The 20,845-nt window shown below is 37.5% G+C and overlaps 1 protein-coding gene across 4 annotated transcripts in view; it reads left to right on the forward strand.

The window, feature by feature from the left end:
• Window positions 1-3,767: 3,767 nt before the first annotated feature.
• The window catches only part of LOC135156422 (transmembrane protein 106B-like), a 28,729-nt gene continuing 11,651 nt past the window's right edge, over window positions 3,768-20,845 (forward strand). The window contains exons 1-5 of one of the 4 annotated variants that reach the window (XM_064108872.1): window positions 3,768-3,986; window positions 4,238-4,335; window positions 13,414-13,684; window positions 17,519-17,582; window positions 19,262-19,421. In XM_064108872.1, the coding sequence (XP_063964942.1) occupies window positions 13,441-13,684; window positions 17,519-17,582; window positions 19,262-19,421 (468 nt within the window). In that variant the 5' untranslated portion in view covers window positions 3,768-3,986; window positions 4,238-4,335; window positions 13,414-13,440. Of the gene's footprint in view, window positions 3,987-4,237; window positions 4,336-8,894; window positions 9,732-13,413; window positions 13,685-17,518; window positions 17,583-19,261; window positions 19,422-20,845 lie in introns of those variants that run through there. The other 3 variants (XM_064108873.1, XM_064108869.1, XM_064108871.1) reach the window with 3 other exon arrangements.

Consider the following 20,845-nt stretch of genomic DNA (forward strand, 5'->3'; position numbering starts at 1 on the left):
GTGAGAGAGCAATTTTTTTAGTAGCTAGGAGTTATCGTAGTTTCCAATAATGTAGATTCATGCATATGAGAGACTTAAAATGCCTCCAATTATAACTATCTAAATCTAATATTGCAAGTGAGCAGAGCAAACAAGCCTTCTTTCAATATTTAACAATAATAGGAGCAATCTGAAGAGCAAAATAAGAAGAAGTAAAAGGCATCACTTACTAGTATTATGTACTTAAAAGAAAAGGAATAAAATTGTGTAAAACAAGCAAATAATAATGAAATACTTGATATTTGTCATTTTACTAGTAACACTCCTTACTGTTGAGAGGAGAGATGATGAAGGGATATTGCCAATAATAAGGGTGCTTTCGGAAAAAATAGAGCATTTGGGGGTAAGTTAGGATGGTTAAGAGGCTATATTGCCACTATAGTATCAATGGCAAAAAGGTGAATTGTATGACAAAGGGGGAAAAACTTAAAATTTGATCATTTTGATGCAATTGGAAAAGGAATAGATAGCTGATATAAATTATTTTAAATCATCTTAGAATGATATTTACCACTCTCTTCAAACCTTCAACATAAAAGCAAGTAACATTTACTTGGAATACTTGTTAAAAGAAAAAACGATATGGAAGATATTCCAAGTAATTCAGCAGGAATGATTTGATAATTTTTTTTTTAAATCACTTATTACATATACTGTACATCCTTTTCTTTATTAAATTTGTATGACCCATCAACCTCCTCCAAAAGGTGCTATGTTATACCCCTTACCCTTACAAAGTGTATTTGAAGATTAATATGATCAAAGGATTAAGTCAGAAGCAGATCCAGGATTTTTCGAAAGGGGGTGGGGGGCACAATTTCCCGAGGAAAACTTTGACAAGCAAAAAAAAAGGGTTTCAACCAAATGAAAAATTAAGGGGATTTCATCCACGAAAAAATTTGACAAGCAAAAAAAAGGTCTTCACATTTATATTCGGAAGAGGGGCAAATTTGTTTTAATGGCATTTTTACATTAAAAATTTTAATTGTGCCTCTCAAAAGAAGCAATAATTGATCCGCCAGTGGATTAAGTAACCATGTATCAAAATTCATTGGAACCACAAAATTCCATAAATGCTTCATTAGGCCTATGCTTATAAAAATGGCGTTTAGAGAGGGGCCTGGGGGCCATGCTGCCCTCCATTAAGTTAATCTATCACCAAGGCGGAAGTAAAAGGAAAGAGAAAAATGTGATTTTCTAATTATGTTGTCGAAATCTGTTTAAAAAAAAAAGTTTTTCCTGCATAAAAGCTAGGTCAAAAAGATCCCTTTTTCAATTTGATTTTTGATATATGATTTAAGTTTATTGTTGGCCCCTCAATTTATTATTGGCTCATTTTGCCACTGCATACACTTATATAATGATATTGAGGGTCAATATCATGCTCAAACTATTATGCTAAGATTAAGCAAGCGGTGCGACTATATAGCCTAGGGCTTTTTCATTAAATTGCATGCACGTGGGTCAAATTAAAATAATCATTTAATTCTTGAATAATAGGGGGATAGACCCCGCCCATAACCAAAATCCAATTGAAACCAGTTGGATTTCCAACTGGTTTCAATTGGTTTCAATTGGTTTCAACTGGTTTCAATTGGTTTTAACTGGAATATAACAATTTCCAGTTGAAACCAATTGAAACCAGTTGGGCATGCAACTGGAAATCCTAACTGGAACCCCCCTGGAACCAGTTGGGTAACTGGAAATAACTTCCAACTGGAAATGATTTCTAACTGGAACCAGTTGGGTAACTGGAAATCCTAACTGGAACCAGTTGGGTAACTGGAAATCCTAACTGGAACCAGTTGGGTAACTGGAAATGACTTCTAACTGGAAATGATTTCTAACTGGAACCAGTTGGGTAACTGGAAATGACTTCCAACTGGAAATGATTTCTAACTGGAACCAGTTGGGTAACTGGAAATGACTTCTAACTGGAAATGATTTCTAACTGGAACCAGTTAATTGGGTAACTGGAAATCCTAACTGGAACCAGTTGGGTAACTGGAAATGACTTCCAACTGGAAATGATTTCTAACTGGAACCAGTTGGGTAACTGGAAATCCTAACTGGAACCAGTTGGGTAAGTGGAAATGACTTCTAACTGGAAATGATTTCTAACTGGAACCAGTTGGGTACTGAACTGGAAATGACTTCCAACTGGAAATGATTTCTATCTGGAACCAGTTGGGTAACTGGAAATCCTAACTGGAACCAATTGGGTAACTGGAGATGACTTCTAACTGGAAAGGTGATTAACTGGAAATTAATTCTAATTGGAACCTGTTGGGTAACTGGAAATCCTAACTGGAACCAGTTGGGTAACTGGAAATCCTAACTGGAACCAATTGGGTAACTGGAGATGACTTCTAACTGGAAAGGTGATTAACTGCAAATTAATTCTAATTGGAACCTGTTGGGTAACTGGAAATCCTAACTGGATCCAGTTGGGTAACTGGAAATGACTTCCAATTGGTTTCCAATTGGAAATTTTCCAGTTACCCAACTGGTTCCAGTTGAAACCAGTTAATTTGCATATTATCTGCCAGTGTGCACAGATTAATGTTTTATGTGATTTATCATCATTTAAAATGTATCTATTTAATTATTTTCTAATTCAAGTACCATATTTGTTTCAGATAAGTGTTTAGAATGCTTAGCAGTGAAAACCATGTTCATAAATGTTATAGATTATAATTAAAACAGATTATAAGATAATTAGTACACCACTAACTGTTACCAAATTACATCAAATACAAATACATATATTTGAAGATCTTTCATATAAATATATATATATTACGAAAGTCTATTTTATCAATGCCCTTTACATTGGTATCAATAAACATATAGCACTGCTTCTTTGTTGGCATGAGCAATGTAATTAGTGCAAATTCTAATTAATTTGTAGCTAATTAAGTCATTCTAACTGGAATTTCCAATTGGATCCAGTTGGAAACCAATTAGTTTCAACTGGTTCCAGTTGCCTCCAATTGGTTTCAACTGGAACCAATTGAAACCAGTTGCCTCCAATTGGATTCAACTGGTTTTAATAGGGAAATTGGAACAACTGGAACCAATTGAAACCAGTTGCCAACTGGTTGCTTAATTGGATTCAACTGGAACCAATTGAAACCAATTGCCATCTGGTTCCAGTTGCCCAATTGGTTTTAACTGGAACCAGTTGGCAACTGGTTTCAATTGGTTCCAGTTGTTCCAATTTCCCTATTGAAACCAGTTGGCCAACTGGTTTCAATTGGTTTTGCTCTAATTGGTTTCAACTGGATTTTGGTCCTGGGCGGGGATAGGCCTAGCTATTATATCTCTGCCCATCCCTATGCCAGCTTATGTGAAGGTCAGCATATCGCCAATTATGTTTATTATGGAAACAGAAGGGGAAACCCGGGGGGAATGGGACTTGTCGGATAAAACGTCCGACAAGTCCCATTTTATCCGACAGTTACCATAGTAACAGTACCTCTCAGCCAATCAACATTAGAGAAATATGTCAGATGTGACAACTTGTCGGATGAAAATGTTGATGAAACACTCCCCAGATCTAGTACCCCCACTCCCCGGCTCCCAGGTCCCCGCCCCCTTTTTTGGCAGCGCGCGCAGCTCGCAATAAATTACCGTAATTACCGCAATTCATCAAGCGATGCCATGCGATATGCTTTGCATGCCGATATATGTCGACATCGTGCACCTGCTGCTGCTGCGCGCATATCAGTACGTACAGATATAGATCAGAGCTAGCCAGCTGAGTTTAGAATAGACCAAAAGCTTCGGTCTCTGTTATGTTGGTTGTTCAGCTGAACTCCGTTGGCTTCACTCACCAAATACAGAGACCGAAGTTCTAGCGCGATCTGTACAGGGGACTCAATGGCCATATGTTTATGTACTTAAGATCGGATAAAACGGGGAAGTGAATTTGCGCGACAGCCGAGGTAAGTCACTGTTTTTGTTCCTTTTAACTCGATTTTTCTCCGTTTCTTGGCAATTAATGCCAAGAGGGAATATCAATTTGCATTTTGGTCGCATTAATTTTCAAAATTTTTATTGATTAAAGACAAAAATTGAAGAGCCCCGACGGGGGGATTTTGCATTGCAAGTCCCCTAATGGTGGCTGCACGCTAGCGAGCCGTCTGTGTATGAGGAGAACTTTAAAAAAAAAATGTTAAAAAACTCCTCAAAACAGACGGCTGCCAGCTGTCTAAGTTTAGAACCACAAAGTTAGGAGCCACAGCCGGGGATAGTTCGGGACTAGGACTTCTTCTTTCACCAGAAAATCCACATGTAAGTATTAAGTAGATTTTCATCGAAATGTAGGTTGAAATTATCGATTTGCGATGTAAAAAGTAAGAGTAATTCAACTGTTGTAAACAAATTAGTTTGGATGTGAACTGAATGATCGTGTGACGTGAGCGGCAGGGGTGAGCGGAGAGCCCGAACCTGCTGGCCACAGACATAGAACACCGACTATATAGGCGACTGTCGAAGCGAGGCTGCGGGGCTCGATCAGACTGCTTAGACTTGGTCATGTTGGTGTTATCATTGGCAACACTGGTGAAATGATTGATCATAGTACCTTGAATCATGGACCTATTACGTAATAGGTCCATGCTTGAATATACCTTGAAGCGCCACACTTCCATCTTCACGTAGGTAGATATAAGTGTGGCAGGGTTACGTTTGGGGGGCTTTGTAGCCCATTATTAATAACCCAATTTTGATCATTGAGACTTTGAGTTTGATGTTCTTTGTCATTTTCAAACTGTGTTCACTAGCAAGCTACCCAATTATTTTTCTGGAGTAGTCATTTTCGAAAAAATTTGGTAACAATGTATTCTGACATAGATCTAGACCACTCCTAGTACCAATGAGGTCCAACATTACATGTATGGACCTCATAGGCGACATCAGTAGTATTTTTGGTTAGAAATCTCTGAGAACAGGATATTTAGGCAATTATATCACAAGTACAAGCTATATTCCTTTCTCTTATTTAAATTATAATTTTATAGTGTAAATGCATCGTTAGCAACAACAAAAAATGAAAGAAATGAAGGGGAACTTACATTTTCACGGCTTTTTCCTGATTTTCTGGGCAGCTGCTCTTCTCTTCTGACTCGCGATCGAAGCTGATATGAAGATCACGTGATTCGCGTTCTCGTCAGCTGATCGGTTGGTTATTCTTTTCGTCAGACGTTAATAATATATATTTTATAATGCTAGCATTCATCGCTAATTTAGTTGAAAGAGATTGAAGTTAAACAGCGCCAGGTCGGAATCATAATTATTTTGGAAGAGTGTATTTATACACTCGATCTCATACCTGACGTAGACGGCGCAATTCAACAAATGCACAATCTTCAATATAAAAAATAAAACAGAAAGAACGCCTTGAACACAGGCCAAAATGCCTAACGATTTATCCGCGGCATTAACAACTATCGTAAAGGGCGCTCCATTTATCAATAAAGATGGACGCTAAGCTGTCTATGGCGACAAAATTTGCCGCAAATATTTACGAAGAATTGTGAGAAATGGTCTGAAAATGCAACAAAAGAACCGGTGAGTACCGATTAAACATTATTAAAGTTATAAATAGATTATACATACCTTGTAGATTTAGTTTTTAAGGTGATATTAGTGCTTAGTTCTAAGCTAGGGAGGCCCAAACGCGCGTGAGTGGAGTCCCAGTTTATTAGCACGGGTAAGTATTGGGGTGTCGCCTAGAGTGATCTAGACCTAGATCTATCAGTATCATCTAGTCATAGACAGCTGGCAGCCGTCTGTTTCGAGGAGTTTTTTTAACATATTTTATTTTTTATTTATCCTGGTACACAGACGGCACGCGATCGTGCAGCCACCATTAGGCATAATTGAGGGGGTTAACAATGCAAAATTCCCCTGACGGGGCTCATCGATATTTGTCTTTATTTCATAAAAATATATAAAGAGAACTGGACCAAAATAAAGATTATTATTCCGTTTTGGCCTGAAATGCACTTTTTTTTCTAAAACTGTACAAAAATGTTTTTAAAAATGACCATCAGATTGTGATTTTTTGCATGGTCAGCCCCCCCCCCCCCAATATCAAACCTTTTCTACGGTCCCCTGCTAGACTCCCTAGAGCGGTATCACTCCCTTTTTCAAATTGGGTTATCTATTTTTGGGGCATAAATCACCCATATCTGAAAAGTGCCAACAACATGCTTGGCCATATGCAGCAGGGGGGCAGGGACAGTTCCCCCCCCCCAAAAAAAAAAACACGAAACATTCATTTTTTCACTGAAAATTATGATGAAATTTGCCATAGCCATAGGTGTGCTTGAAATCCTTCAATCTCACCCTAGAAAATGCAAAAGTGCCCCCATGACTACCTAGGTTGCTTTTCAATTTCTTCAAAAAACATTAGCATCGTGCAAGCCCCCCCCCCCCCCCCCCGAAAAAATGCTGCACGAGGCCATGCATAATACATATAGTAATTTCTTATGAAGCATTCTGTCTGTAGTAGAGGTGAGAGTTTTCCAAAATTAACCTACAATATTGAAAGAAAGCAAATTTAGGAATTCTATCTGTTTTTGAAACTTTACACATTTGGCCTGTCTGGCCAACATTACATTGTACCGTACAAATGAACAAAGACAACCGCGTAACCAGGATTTCATTTTGGAGGGGGCGGTAAATGCACGCGAAGCATGCCAACACTTACAGAGCGTGCGAAGCGCGCTCCCTAGGTGGTGGGTGCATGCAGGGAGGGGGAGTTTACCCATCCCGCGCGAAGCTTTCGCTATTTCATAAGGTAAAATGAAAATTCGCCGTCTCTCTTGTCTCTAGTACCCAATTCAGCTCCAATTCAGTTGACTATATTGTGATTTTGAACCTTGTTTTCAAAAGTGATTGTGAACGCATAAAACAGTGATAAAATGGAGGAAATTAAAATAATAATAACCACGGGCGAAGCACGGAAGCTAACGCGTTTTATCATTTTTTGGCAAAGAAAAGGGTCCCGAAAAAATGGGTATTCTCTAAGTTATATTGAATGCTTCCCTTGGAAAGATCAGATTTGATTACAAACAATTTTTAGCGACAGTGCATATCTGTAACTCGCAAAACAGAGGAGAAGAAGGGTATATGCCGCGCAGAGCAATGAAACTCTGAAATTTCAAAGGGCAGACGTTTCATCAAATGCAGATATCTCTAATACCCCATCGGCTCTAATTCAATTGATTTTCTAAGATTATTGAACTTCATTACAAGGAAAATAGTGCGCAAAAAGTTTAAACTTGATTTAAAAAAGGATGATCTATAATTTCTTTGACTTATCCTGAAGTGCTTCATTTTGAATGATAAAGAAACTTAAGTGTCATTCAATTTCAAACTGAGGGCGCAAAACAGGACAGGAAATGAATGTGCAGGGAAATGACATGAACTTAGAAAAAATATTGTACTTTTTTTTATTCAATACGACATGAATTTTATACCTTCCTCTTTTTTAAATTAGGAACCTGTTTGCCCCCAAATTATGGTTGTTTAGTAATGAGCTGAAAAGCAGGAGAAGTTGCCTATATGGAGGTGATGGCAGAAATTGATATAAAGATTTTACCCGCCCGGAGCCGACCCGACCAAAAGTTGCGCGATCAATAAAAAAAAGATAACTTCATATACTTCAGCCTAACCTTACTCTTATTCCATGCCCTAATATATACATTTGAACTTTCACTGGCAAGAAACACATATAGCTAAGGTGAAAAAACAGGGTTAGAGAAAAAACCAGGGTAAGGGAAACAAAGGAGAACTGCTATGTTGTCATTTAACCGCGCACAGCGAAGAAGCAAAATTCATATATAAATTTAGATTAAGAGTGAAGGAATTTCTCTTTAGAAAAAATAAAAAGAAAAACCCACAAAGCTACCTTTCTTCCCTTTCCTCCCTCGCTTCTCCTTTTCTCCTCTCTTTTTTCCCTTTTTTTTCTTTTTGGGGATGTTTTTTTGGGGGGCGACAAATCCAACTTGAACATGAGTCGTGTGAAAACTCAATTCATGCAAATAATTAGTGAGAAAGAATTAGGATGAGGATGGGTCAATGACCTGGTTGATTATAATGATCTAACAAAAGGTACTAGATGTGAGGATGGAATGAATGACCAAATGAAAGGAATGAGATTTCTATAGAAGTAGATCTAGGCCTATAAAGTAGGGCAGTGACTGATGGGATGAGTGCAATGTAGAAATGGGCCCATTTGGAAAGTGAACTGAACAACATATAGGCCTATACATGTACATGTAGACGCCTATCAAACTACCGGTACCTGAATAAAACTGAATATATAAACAAGAACAGAAGTTAAATTGAAAGAAAATGTGTGTACAAAGAACATTCCTTCATGTATCTATAGATTATGAAAACAAATTAAAGTGTTGTGTTGTTTTGTCTTTGCAATGTGCAGAAAGCAGAAGTTTGTAATTAAAGTTCCTACCCACAAACATGATCATACCATGTTTTTTTTATTATAAAATGATTTATCAGAATTAATTTACCAATTTGATTAAGTTATTGTTTCTAGTTCTTAGATTCAGGCTTGCCTTGTACAAGATTCATTATAGTTCTTGTATTAAAACCAACTAGACTGTTGCTAATTTGTCTCATTCTTGGAGCATGAAAGGGTTCCAAACTATTCATTCCCTCAGACATTCTTTACAATTCGTAAAGCTTCTTACACTGAGTCTTTGAGTATACACAACACCACAAAAGCTGTCTGGTTTCAAAGAAATCTAGACAAAAGGGGCTCCTTAACAAAGTTTGTCTACCTATTTGGTTTTTTTCCTTGAGGTCACATGACTTTATTCACAACAAAGAGGTATTTTGACCTGAAGCCTACATGTAGATCAGTACCAGATATTGAAATGTTGTGGTACCTGTGAATGTTTCCTGGTCATTTGTGGATGGAAACATCCCAGTGAAACACAGAATTGTTTAGTTCACAAGGTCCCTCACCGAGCCAGCTTCCTTTAGCAGCACAGTGTTGGATAGACCAGGGAACTCCCACTTCCCTGGGTAGGCCATTGATGGATCTACTCTGCATTTAAAGACTTGGATCCAACCTTTACCATTACATTAGAACAATAGTGGACTTGTTCTTCTCAAGTTCTGTCTTGCTTGATGAACAGGGATTGGCACATCAGTGATCTCAGGGTGGGTTGATTTTGATACCTTCCCACTGTACATCATGATGGTCTTTGTAATCAGCTGGTGAAAAAAAAAGCCAACCTGTAAAATAGCAGCCACCGGTCTATCGGGACCACTAACACTAATTTCCATGGAGGAAGATTATATGAGTTAGAACCTGTCTGGATAGCAGCAACCTGTCTATATTGACCACCAGAACGGATTCCTTCGGAGGCAAATCAAAGAACCTTTCTAGAGCAGCCACCTGTCTTTAAAGGCTATAATTGTGTTTCCCATGAATGGTCACCTAGCCAGGGTCATTGTACAAATCACTTCATCTGTACATATTATAGATAATCTGCTTCAGGAATACATCAATTGGAATTGCATGTACATGTAATGACTGTCTGAATGTTGTGGACTCCCATACAGGATCTTGGTGATTTTTTTTTTAATTTACCATGTCTCAAAGATTGGAATTTGTTAAGAAGCCATTCATCTCCTTCCATCATGACCAGGTATATTCATTGCATGGATTTACATGTAATTATGGTTTATGAATAATTATGAATAAGTGCTGCATAATGTGGAAAATCCATAGGCAAGAGTTCCATATGCACCCCCTAATAAAAACATGGAGAAGGTTCAGATTAATTTATCTAGCCATAATATAGAACATATATGATGGGGAGTGGAAATACATTTCAAAATATGCCTTTATTCCGTGAAATTTCGACCAGGATCTAGTGCGTGTAATTGTCCATAGACATCGGTTTATTTAGTCAGTAGAGGGTCTGTGAGTCTAGACTAGTCAAACTATCGGCTGATAATTGTTAAAATACCCTTTCCGGTATCAGCGCTTCTCGCTAGCATAGCGGGAAGAGGTCTTGACTGCAGATAATATGAGGTGAGTTCGAGTCCCAACTAAGGTAACCAACAGTAAAATAATGATAGAAAAATCTGAGGTGAATGAACCGGAAGTCTCAACAATCTTTTGTTATTTTTGGTGGGGGGTGCATATGGAACTCTTTCCAATCCATTGCTCTTGTAAATAGTGACACGACGTTTGCTCCGGCGACAATTGTTCCAGGCTTTATTCTATCTAAGATATAGAGTTAGGGTTGCAATGAGGTTTTATATTAGGTTTAGGATAGGGTATAAACCCAGGGTTGATGTTGGCCATTCCATTAATGTGTGGAATTTGCAGCGAGCAATTGTCGGCGGAGCAAATATGTACCTGTATAGTTGAGTCTGCCTCATGCATTGTACAAAGTTCTGTTTGAACTTAATCTTATTCGGCATTATCGTTCAAGCTTTCTTGGTTGGTCTTACCACACATGAAGATATTTGAGTTTGGTTGATTGTTCTAATATGACTCATTCATGCATGCACTAACCATTAAAGAGAAATTCCACCATGATGATAATAAGAGCAGAAAAGTTTTAAAAAAATATATATTTATATCATGAGGGAGAAGCTTCCAACATAAGGTCACATAATCAAAGCTCAGAGTGTTTTAGACACATGTACACTTGGGACCTTTCGCAATCCTCACGGACGCTAATATTAGGGTCCCCTAACACAAAAGTTAACGCTTAATCATACACTTGATTTTTAAGATTGAATGTGCATTATAGTCAATAGAATCAAACGTAGAAAACTGCTCTACAATCAATGCTAAACTTTGTGTTACAGGGGGGTTACAGGCCCTACAGATCTGCTTTTCGTGTGCAAAATCCTTTTCTGCGACACTCGCACCATACATAGCATGTATATTACGACTGATGGTTTGAGATATTCGAAATGAAGACCTAAAATAGATTATGACATGGATAAGAAAGTGGTTTTTCAAACAAATCGAGTACATATTGAGTGAGGAAAAACTTACTGAATGAAGGCTTAGATATAGATCATTACAGTCCATCGAATCGATATTACATTTAATGTGGATTATTGGTGTATCACTGGCAATTGATTTCATGGGTCAGATCAACCTCTCCAGCCGAACATTTCGCGTGAGTTGATATGTGCACACCATTATGTAATACATTTGAACTCGTTTCTTTTTGTTTCTTTTGTTTCTTTTGTTTATTCCTTCTACACAAACGATATGCCTCTCGCACACGATGTAATGGGCATTATGTTTTACTTCCCCCAGAAATGGGGATTAGATTCAAATTCCGGGGGGACCACTTCCATTAATGAGTGGATACCAGGCACGACCATGGGGTTTCGAAAAATACCCTAAACAAGCTGGGAAGTAATTCTTTTCCAGATTATGAAAATGCATCTCTTAACAAGAATTTGGCTTGTGAAACCCTACAAGTATTGGATATCCCTTTTTTGTCAGCATTTTAAACATCGTTTTGACACCCTTATAACGTTACATAGGCCTATACGTAACGTACCTGCCCACTCTGTCCCCTTTTACGCGTGGTCGCTCCTGGGATCCACTAATCAATGGAAGTGGGCCCCCCGGGCGGCCTCTCGAGCTCTAGGAGGAGTCAAATATGGCTTTGGAAAGTCGTCCTCAATGAGATATATCGCTGTTACCATAGTAGCAACCAAAATTTTGCACACGAAACGCATATTGAATGTTTCCGTCGCAGATGCGAAACGAAAAAAAAATCTCATGTCACACAATTTGCATTGCAGGACGACCATGATGACGGGCCCAAAAAGTCTCTTCCAAAATCAACTAACGTCGTAAATAAGCGTGCGCGTCCTCAAACGAAAGGTCCGGACTGTATTTTTTTATCGTTCTTACTTGATTTTTGCCAAAAAATCATTAATAATGTACACTTTAAATCTGATCTGTTTTATTTTAAAACCAACTCGAAGTCAGGGTCCAGTCACAGGGTGCGCTTCCCCTTTAAGAGTAGGAAAAAATGGGTTACTCATTTGTGGTTGGGTCCATGCTCATACACAACATGTGATGAATATTTGCATAATATTTTCTTCACTGAGGTATTAGCCTTAATAGAGATTGACTCATGCAGTTAATACCAAAGCTCTACAGGCTCTAGCTATAACCAGTGATTTGATCAAGCCTACATCATACATGTAAGCCTATAACATTCATGTTTTGCAATCCTTCTTACTATCAAATTGACTTGCAAATCTATGTAATTTCCCAAGGAAAGGGGGGGCGGGGCTTCATTACAAGAAACATGTTTTTAATTGCAAATCTTTGGAGACAATTTGGCTTTTTCTTGCAATAGAACATATTAATTGATTTGCTATAATTTTACAATTGAGCTATCGGTTATAAATTTACAATTTAAGTTTTTGCAATTGATAAGAATTGGTTTCATGCAGCACGTACCCTATGTAGAAAGTTGAATTTTTCTCTCAGTATAAAAACTCCTGCCAACAGCACACTGTAGGTCACTATGATTTCTAATATAATTATTACTTCTAGTTTGCTTGTTTGTTTGTTTATTTCCCCCTATATTAGCCCATTGTTTCTTTTTTCTCTCTTTTTTTTTAAATTGTATTTCAATGTTATTTGTTGTTCACTCTTTATGTATGTCTTATATTTATTTGTATTTAATTGTATCATGGTGGTGCCCCACCCACAAGTTTTTTAAATGAAAACTTCCAGGGGCTCCCAATCCCATGTTTTTATCTAATTTGTATATACCTGTATTTTTATGATTGATTGAAATAAATTTTGAATTGATGGAATTGACTTTGTACATTCATGATTAGTGTAAAGATTACAATCTTTATATGAATGTTTACTCTCTTCATTTGGTTCAGGAACCTGCCGGCCCAACTAGTGTACATGTACATTGGACTTCTCAAAGAATGTTCTAAATGTAGAATGATGTAGAGTATCTTAATTCTATTCTGAAGCTCTTGTTGGAATTCAGTGATTTTCACAGTTTTTGTTAGAATTTTATTCTGAATAATACAGTATGAGATTTTGTTTTCAACCTCACTTTATTACTATGTGAAAGGATCAGCACTTTGAGCCATACATTCCTGTATATCAAATCTGCCAAATAAAGTACAACAGTACTCCAGCTGGCGAACTGTAGATGAAGAAAGTGAATTGATGATCTTTCTTTCGAATGTCAGGTAAATTTAATCTATATTTTTCAGTTATAAAACTTGGGTCCCGCAGGACTCCCGTTGGTTTGATATATGTCTGCGTAAGTCAACAGAATTGTTTTATTTCTTTTTACCCCCCAAAAGGATGACGGTGGCTCCACTGGAAAAGCCATGAGCAACAGTGAGTCAGAGAAGCAACCACTCCTGGACAATGTAACAGACAGCAAGCCTTCCACCATGAGGAACCGCTCCAAGGATCTCAGTGCCCTGGAGGCAACCATGGCAGACCCTGCCTCCCTGGACACCAGTACGCCACTCCCGGACGATGTCAACAGCAACGGTCATTTCACCTATGAGGAACTCTCCAGTGGATTCACCTGCCCGACCTGTAATGGTTTAGGAAAAATCCCAAGAGGTAAAGTTTTGTTTCCAGCTTGGTTGAATCATGTCTGAACTTTTTCAAATTTGTTTCTAAGGTGTCCTACCAATTAGAATCTGTTAAAAACATCAGGATCTGGATAACCTTAAGTCCTAAGTTTAAACTGCATTCTGAAACTAAGTACAGTGTATTGATTTTCATATTCCTGAATCCTGTTAAAGTTGAATTAAGAAGGGGGTGAGTTTCCATAAATATAGGTTCTACACACAATATATAGTATATATAAGTTGTTCAAACAGATAGCATGTCACAAAAATCCTCTGCCTTCTCGATATTTTGCTTTGAAAGTCTATGAAATTAGCCACCTGTCAGAGCCCGAGAGACGAGTGTACAGAAAAGCCACTTGGAGTGTGACGTCACCGGGGGGAATTTAGTATAAGAGGTGCCTGAATGTCATACAGAAATGCTATGCAGAGAGAGAAAGATATTTTACAATTTTTTTTCAAAGCAACTCAAATCAAACAAATAGGACTGATATGTACAAATCTTTACTTCCCCTGTATAAAAAACAGTATGAATAACCATCATGAACTCTTCAATCATGATGTAAGATAGCAAACAGTGAGTTATTGAATGATATTTTCACTATTTCTCATTTATTTTATCACGATGTTCAATCAAGTGAATAGCTGGAAAGTAATTACGGCGGCTAGCTCAGCTCTCGCTCAGCGCGCGCTGAACGCATAATACTAGTAGACACAACACCCAGGCATTGAGTGTACTGTTATGGTCTGGTACGTCGACTTAGTTCATGGCCGTGCAGCGATCCCCTGGCGTTTTTTCTTCTTTTCTTTTGTCTTTGACTCCACTTTTATATCCTCTGGATCATTTCCACTCATAGCTCATTCCACAGAACAATCTTGAACCAAACGTATTATTCTTTCTCGGCCTTCTGAGTTGTTTTCTATATTTAATTACGCTAGGGGTCACCGTCACACATACAAACGCAATTCGCAAGTGAGTTGAAGACAGAGGGATATTATAGTAATTAGTATACATATCTATGGTTGAAGACAACAAGAAAGGTATGCGGTACGGTAGCTCGACAGCTAGCTGCGCCGGAGCGGGCGGCCGGTCGGCACAAAGCAATTCCGCAACCAACTGTGTCTTTTTGCAAGAGCCGCGTCACACGCGGATAAATATGTCATAATAACACGTCTGCTACGTTATCGACTGGTGAGAAGATCTCGATCAAATTTCATATTATTCACCTTGAAATTATTCCTTTAGGGTCTAGACTCTATGGTATCATTCTGAGGGAATTTACATATTTGGAATAATAGTACGGCCACACATATTTTAATCATTTCCTCTTTGCAAGTTCTATGGCTCGCAGATACAACTTCAACTGCAGTTATTCCATAAGAAGGCGTACGTGCATAGTACACAAAGCGGCACTGCCTTGTTTACTACACCGAGACCGAATACCCCCCGGTGACGTCACACTCAAAGAACACCCGTCTCGGTAGGCATTGCAGGAGCGAACTCAGGGAAAATGGGTAGGGATAAATCGTTCAAATTCACTATTTTGAAAAAAGAAAATGGGGGGTCGAATCACCTCTTAGTGTTTGGGGGGTTGTAAGGTTGCTATTAATGTAAATATCTCAATATTTGGAATCGTCTTCTTAATTCAACTTTAATAAAATATTTTTGTGTTTTGTGCAATCGTAAGTTCCAAACCTCTTCAACTATTTGCACGCTGAGTTAATTTTTGTGGGGATAATAATGACAATTGTTTCCATGTTATTTTTTTTAGTTCAAGGTATCCATATTGCACCATTGATAATCATTATTATTATTATATAGATGTCATCCAAGAACTCTTGCCTTTTATTAGCTTATCTGATGTGAAGGTAGGGTAGAGAACTAATTAGTACGAATGTGCAAAATTTCAACATCAGGGCGCAAAGGGTTAATGAAATTGCACTCTGGAAGTAGGAATTATTATCATGTTTAATACTGTAATTTTTCATTTTCTTGTCTGAAGTCACTGATGTGTATACGGGATTGTGTACCCATTATTGGACGCCACCATAAAGCAGCTCTTGGGCAAACATCAGTCTGTTCACTGTAGACTTTCATCAAGCATTCCATTGCTATTTAATTTATGTGTACATGTATTTATATCCACCAGCCTATTAAAGTCAGTTTATAGTTGACTTGCAGATGTACATGTAGTATGTACATGTATGTTCCTCGAATGACCTTTTTTTCTCTCAGATCAGCACAGCACTCCAATCATTTTCAAAGGGAGATAATGAAAAGCTTATAATATATAAAATTCCATGGAATGCATGTACATGTTCACAGAATCAGGGTGCTACATAACTTTTTAGATGAACTTGCCCTGTTGGGCGCGTAAATCTTTAAATATTTGGAATATACTTGCCCAAAAATCTATTTCACTTCCCGAAAAAATCCTTGAAAAAAGGTTTTACTTCTTCAAAAGAAAATATTATTTTTTAGAAACCATTGACCTTTTTTTTTCTCTCTTTTGACATGAACTGATGTACCTTGTTCTTGCATTATTTTACAAAGTGATTTTATCTTGCCCGCCATGACCAAATTTAAGGTCGGTATATCATATCAACCCTAATTTTGGTAATTCTACTGTGAGAATTTTGCTTGCCCAATTCGGGCAAGTAGTTTTGGTCTTTACTTCAAAACACTTGCCCGACTATAACTTTTACTTGCCCCGGGCAATCGGGCAAGTGCTTATGTAGCACCCTGATAGAATGAACTTTCATCTCTACATGAAAAATGTAAACAAAATGACTCTTCAATAAACCACTTGGGAAAGCCATTATTTATTGGTGCTTGGAATGCATTTAAAAAAATATAATTTGTGGTCGTCGTGGCAGTCGACCATTAAGAATAACTATGCTGCAGATGCTTATCATTTCAGCATATTTACATGTTGTTTTAGATGACTTAGGCTGCGTTTATGCGAACTCAAGCCAGAATCATGATTTGAATCATGATTTGAATCATGATTCAAAACACAATCATGAATCACAATAACACAGAATCAGCGTTTAGACGACCTTCATTACAATGCTGTTTCTCCTCAGATTCGGGCCAATCCAGTGCGCATCACTAGTGCGCAGTTTGACAGAGGAAGTTTTTCGCACATGTTTCGGCTCTCGAAAAATCTTTTGCTTCCAGAATTCAGTCTAACTGTACCTCATTTTGTTTACTTCTATCATATAGGGTCCATATGCTTCTATTCATCTTGTTAATTTATCCAAAATGGTGTTCGGAAGTGAATTTCAGCATAGATCCAATTTGATATTGATACTGTATACTCAACAACAACTGAGATCATTGTCTGTCCAGTTAATTCATTTACTAGAACTTGAAGTTGAAGACATGACCAAAAAATGAAAAGTAGTGGACGATGCGATGACCAACACAGAACTTGAACATGACAAGAAATGCATGCGTAGTACATAATCATGCACATACAAGCATATAGAGCGCCTTGAGCTTGGCAAGAGTCAAACCGAAAGTAGCCCGACACAACAGTGAGGTCATAGAATCATGATTGTAATCACGATATCGTTTATTCGAACATTTTCGTACGTGATTCTGCAGAAACGTCTTTCCAAACGCCCCTTTTTTCGTGTTTCATGTTTGTGATTCTAATCATGATTATATTCAATTTCGACTAAACGCAATCGTGATTCTGCAGAATCATGATTTGAATCATGATTCAGATCATGATTATAGGGTAAAAAAGTGGCGGATAAACGCACCCTTATTCCTCTTGACATGTATTGCACATGTATTATTTTCCTTATTTTCATGCAGGTAGAGAAGATGATCTTGTAGCCTTGATTCCATACAATGATGAAAGATTGAAACCAAGAAGAACGTAAGTATGAAGTTATAGTTATAATGCTTTATTTTGATTTGTTTGTGTTCAAGTGGTGATGATACTCTGCAAACGGACCAGTCGCCAAATCAGAATTCATTGACCTACATGTATGATTCAATCCAATCATTCAATTAAATGAAAAGCAGTATAAAATGTCTTTCAAGGTTTTAAGATTGTCAAACATATTTGTGATAAAAACTGCTTTACTTCCATCAATGGCCTACACAGGATTTTCATCTACATGTAGGGGGAGTGAAAAACATTGTTTAGCAAGGGACGAAGCTGATGAAAACGGCACTTTATGCATTTTGAAATTCAATTTTTCAGGGTTTTGTTTTACCACTTATTGCAATTTTCAATAAAATTGGCAATAAAGAGCTTTCTTAGGGAGAAGTACCCTCCCCCTGCATATTGCTTTCAGCTACATTTAAAGCAAGGTCAAATGCTGAAAATTAACTTCTTTACCCATATCACTTCATAGATAATTTGCAAAGAACCCATTTATAATGAGAAATAGACTTTCTACAAAAGTTAACCAAAACAGCAGAACTTTTATAGTCAGATTGTACTTTTAATTGGTCATGACAAGAACAATTATTAATTGTGATATTTGTAAAATGTATCAGTTTCAGAAAGTGATACAAGTTTTTTTTCCATGCTTTTCAATCACCTCTTAATATAAATGGAAAAGAACAAGGAAAACAGTTTATATGCCTTGTTTTAAACATTTTCCCACAAGACTAAATAGGGTTTACAATATTTAAAAAAAAAGAATTATAGCTTGGACAAATCAAGATATTCATATATAAACATACAGAGGAAATTCACTCTAGCATGCAGTGGAATGTAAAAAGAATTTGTGTGATGTTTGAGTGGATTTCCTTTTGGCCTTGACCCAAAACGAGAATAGCACAAAAATCACTCTGTACCGGTAGTACAGATTTTTCACCGTGTGATCCAGTCATCTGTGAAAGTCACTTCAAAATATTTCTACAACAATAGAACAAATCTTTGTCCAAAGAAACCTGTCCAGATTTTATACACGTAGGCCAACACCTGAGAATGCATACACAGGGCTCCCACAGAAATAGAAAATCCAGGGAAAAGTCATGTAATTGCATTTACTGCTGGGCTATGGCAGCTTTCCAGTTTGTCGTGTCTCGCAACTGTCATACTGTGATCATACTCTGCTATTATAATTGGTGTTCATGATTTCCATTTCTCCCAGTTTTGTGACATCTCGAATTCTACATAACTCCCGGGACGTCACGGGAAGTCATGGAAAACAGCAATTTAATAGTCATGGAAAAGTCATGGATTCTGTTTTCAAATTTCTGTGGGAACCCTGCATACACTGCACTGAGAATTCATGTCAATTTCTCTTTATATTCAGTTTATTGATAAATGAATGATACAGACAGAAACGTACTGTAAATTATCATAGATGAAATAGCAAAATTAGTAATCAAAGAACACCACTGAAGCGAGTACAAGGCTTTTATAAAAGACTTGAACATAGTAGTTGTAATTTTGTAATACTCACAAAATGAAAAATATTTTTTATAAACAAAATGTTGATAAATAAACAATAAGATATCCCTCTTTTCCCACACGTGGAAATCACTCAAAATATCACGTCTCATATAATTTGTGTTTATTTTTTTTTTATATAACAGGTGGTGCTATGTTATCCTATCAATATTAGTTTGTGCAATAATAGCTGGAGTTCTGTGCGGTTTCCTGATACCAAAAGAAGTTATCTTGTCAGTAGATGAGGTGGAAACAGTGGATATTCATATAAATGAGTCGATATCAAATATGAGGCTTCTAATTCAGGTGACTAGTTTTTGTCTCACCTGCATAGCAGAGTGAGACTATAGGCGCCGCTTTTCCGACGGCGACGGCGGCGGCGGCGGCGGCGACGGCGGCGTCAACACCAAATCTTAACCTGAGGTTAAGTTTTTGAAATGACAGCATAACTTAGAAAGTATATGGACCTAGTTCATGAAACTTGGCCATAAGGTTAATCAAGTATTACTGAACATCCTGCCTGAGTTTCATGTCACATGACCAAGGTCAAAGGTCATTTAGGGTCAATGAACTTAGACCATGTTGGGGGAATCAACATCAAAATCTTAACCTAAGGTTAAGTTTTTGAAATGTCATCATAACTTAGAAAATATCTGGACCTAGTTCATGAAACTTATACATAAGGTTAATCAAGTATCACTGAACATCCTGCATGAGTTTCAAGTCACATGACCAAGGTCAAAGGTCATTTAGGGTCAATGAACTTTGGCCGAATTGGGGGTATCTGTTGAATTACCATCATAACTTTGAAAGTTTATGGATCTGATTCATGAAACTTGGACATAATAGTAATCAAGTATTACTGAACATCCTGTGCAAGTTTCAGGTCACATGATCAAGGTCAAAGGTCATTTAGGGTCAATGAACTTTGGCCAAATTGGGGTATTTGTTGAATTACAGCCATAAATTTGAAAGTGTGTTGGTCTAGTTCATAAAACTTGGACATAATAGTAATCAAGTATCACTGAACATCCTGTGCGAGTTTCAGGTCACATGATCAAGGTCAAAGAACTTTGGCCACGTTGGGGGTATTTGTTGAATTGCCATCATATCTCTATAAGTGTATTGGTCTAGTTCATAAAACGTGGAAATAAGAGTAACCAAGTATCACTGAACATCTTGTGCGAGTTATAGTAGTTTTCAAAATCAGCACTGCTGCTATATTGAATCGCGTGATGCAGGTGAGACGGCCAGAGGCATTCCACTTGTTTAAAATTATTCTTCTTCTTGTACTTTTACCTTTCATACATGTTTATCCACCATTCCATATTAAGTGCGAAGAGGCATTATGTCATCATATGGTGTACATACATACATGTACTTCTATACATACATGTACTATACAAGAAAAAAGGAGTAGTAGTAGTGGTGGTGGAGGTGGTGGTGATGGTAGTAGAAGTAGTATTTTCCTCTTCATCTTCTTATTCTTCTCCTGCTCTTTGTTATTCTTTTCTTCTTCTCCTCCTCTGTCTCATAATTTCCCTTCTCTTTCTCCTCCTACCTCTATTTCTACCATCACTGTTGCGATCTTAGTGTTATTACACAGTCTGATTTTTCAGTGGGTATGCAGCTGAAAGATCACGCAAGAGATACAGCCGTCAGGTTGGCTTTTAAGCTACATGTACTCGTACATGTCCACATCATTGAATGAGTGATCTCCATATTAAAGA

This window comes from Lytechinus pictus, chromosome 13, assembly GCF_037042905.1.
Source record: "Lytechinus pictus isolate F3 Inbred chromosome 13, Lp3.0, whole genome shotgun sequence".
Lineage (NCBI taxonomy): Eukaryota > Metazoa > Echinodermata > Echinoidea > Temnopleuroida > Toxopneustidae > Lytechinus > Lytechinus pictus.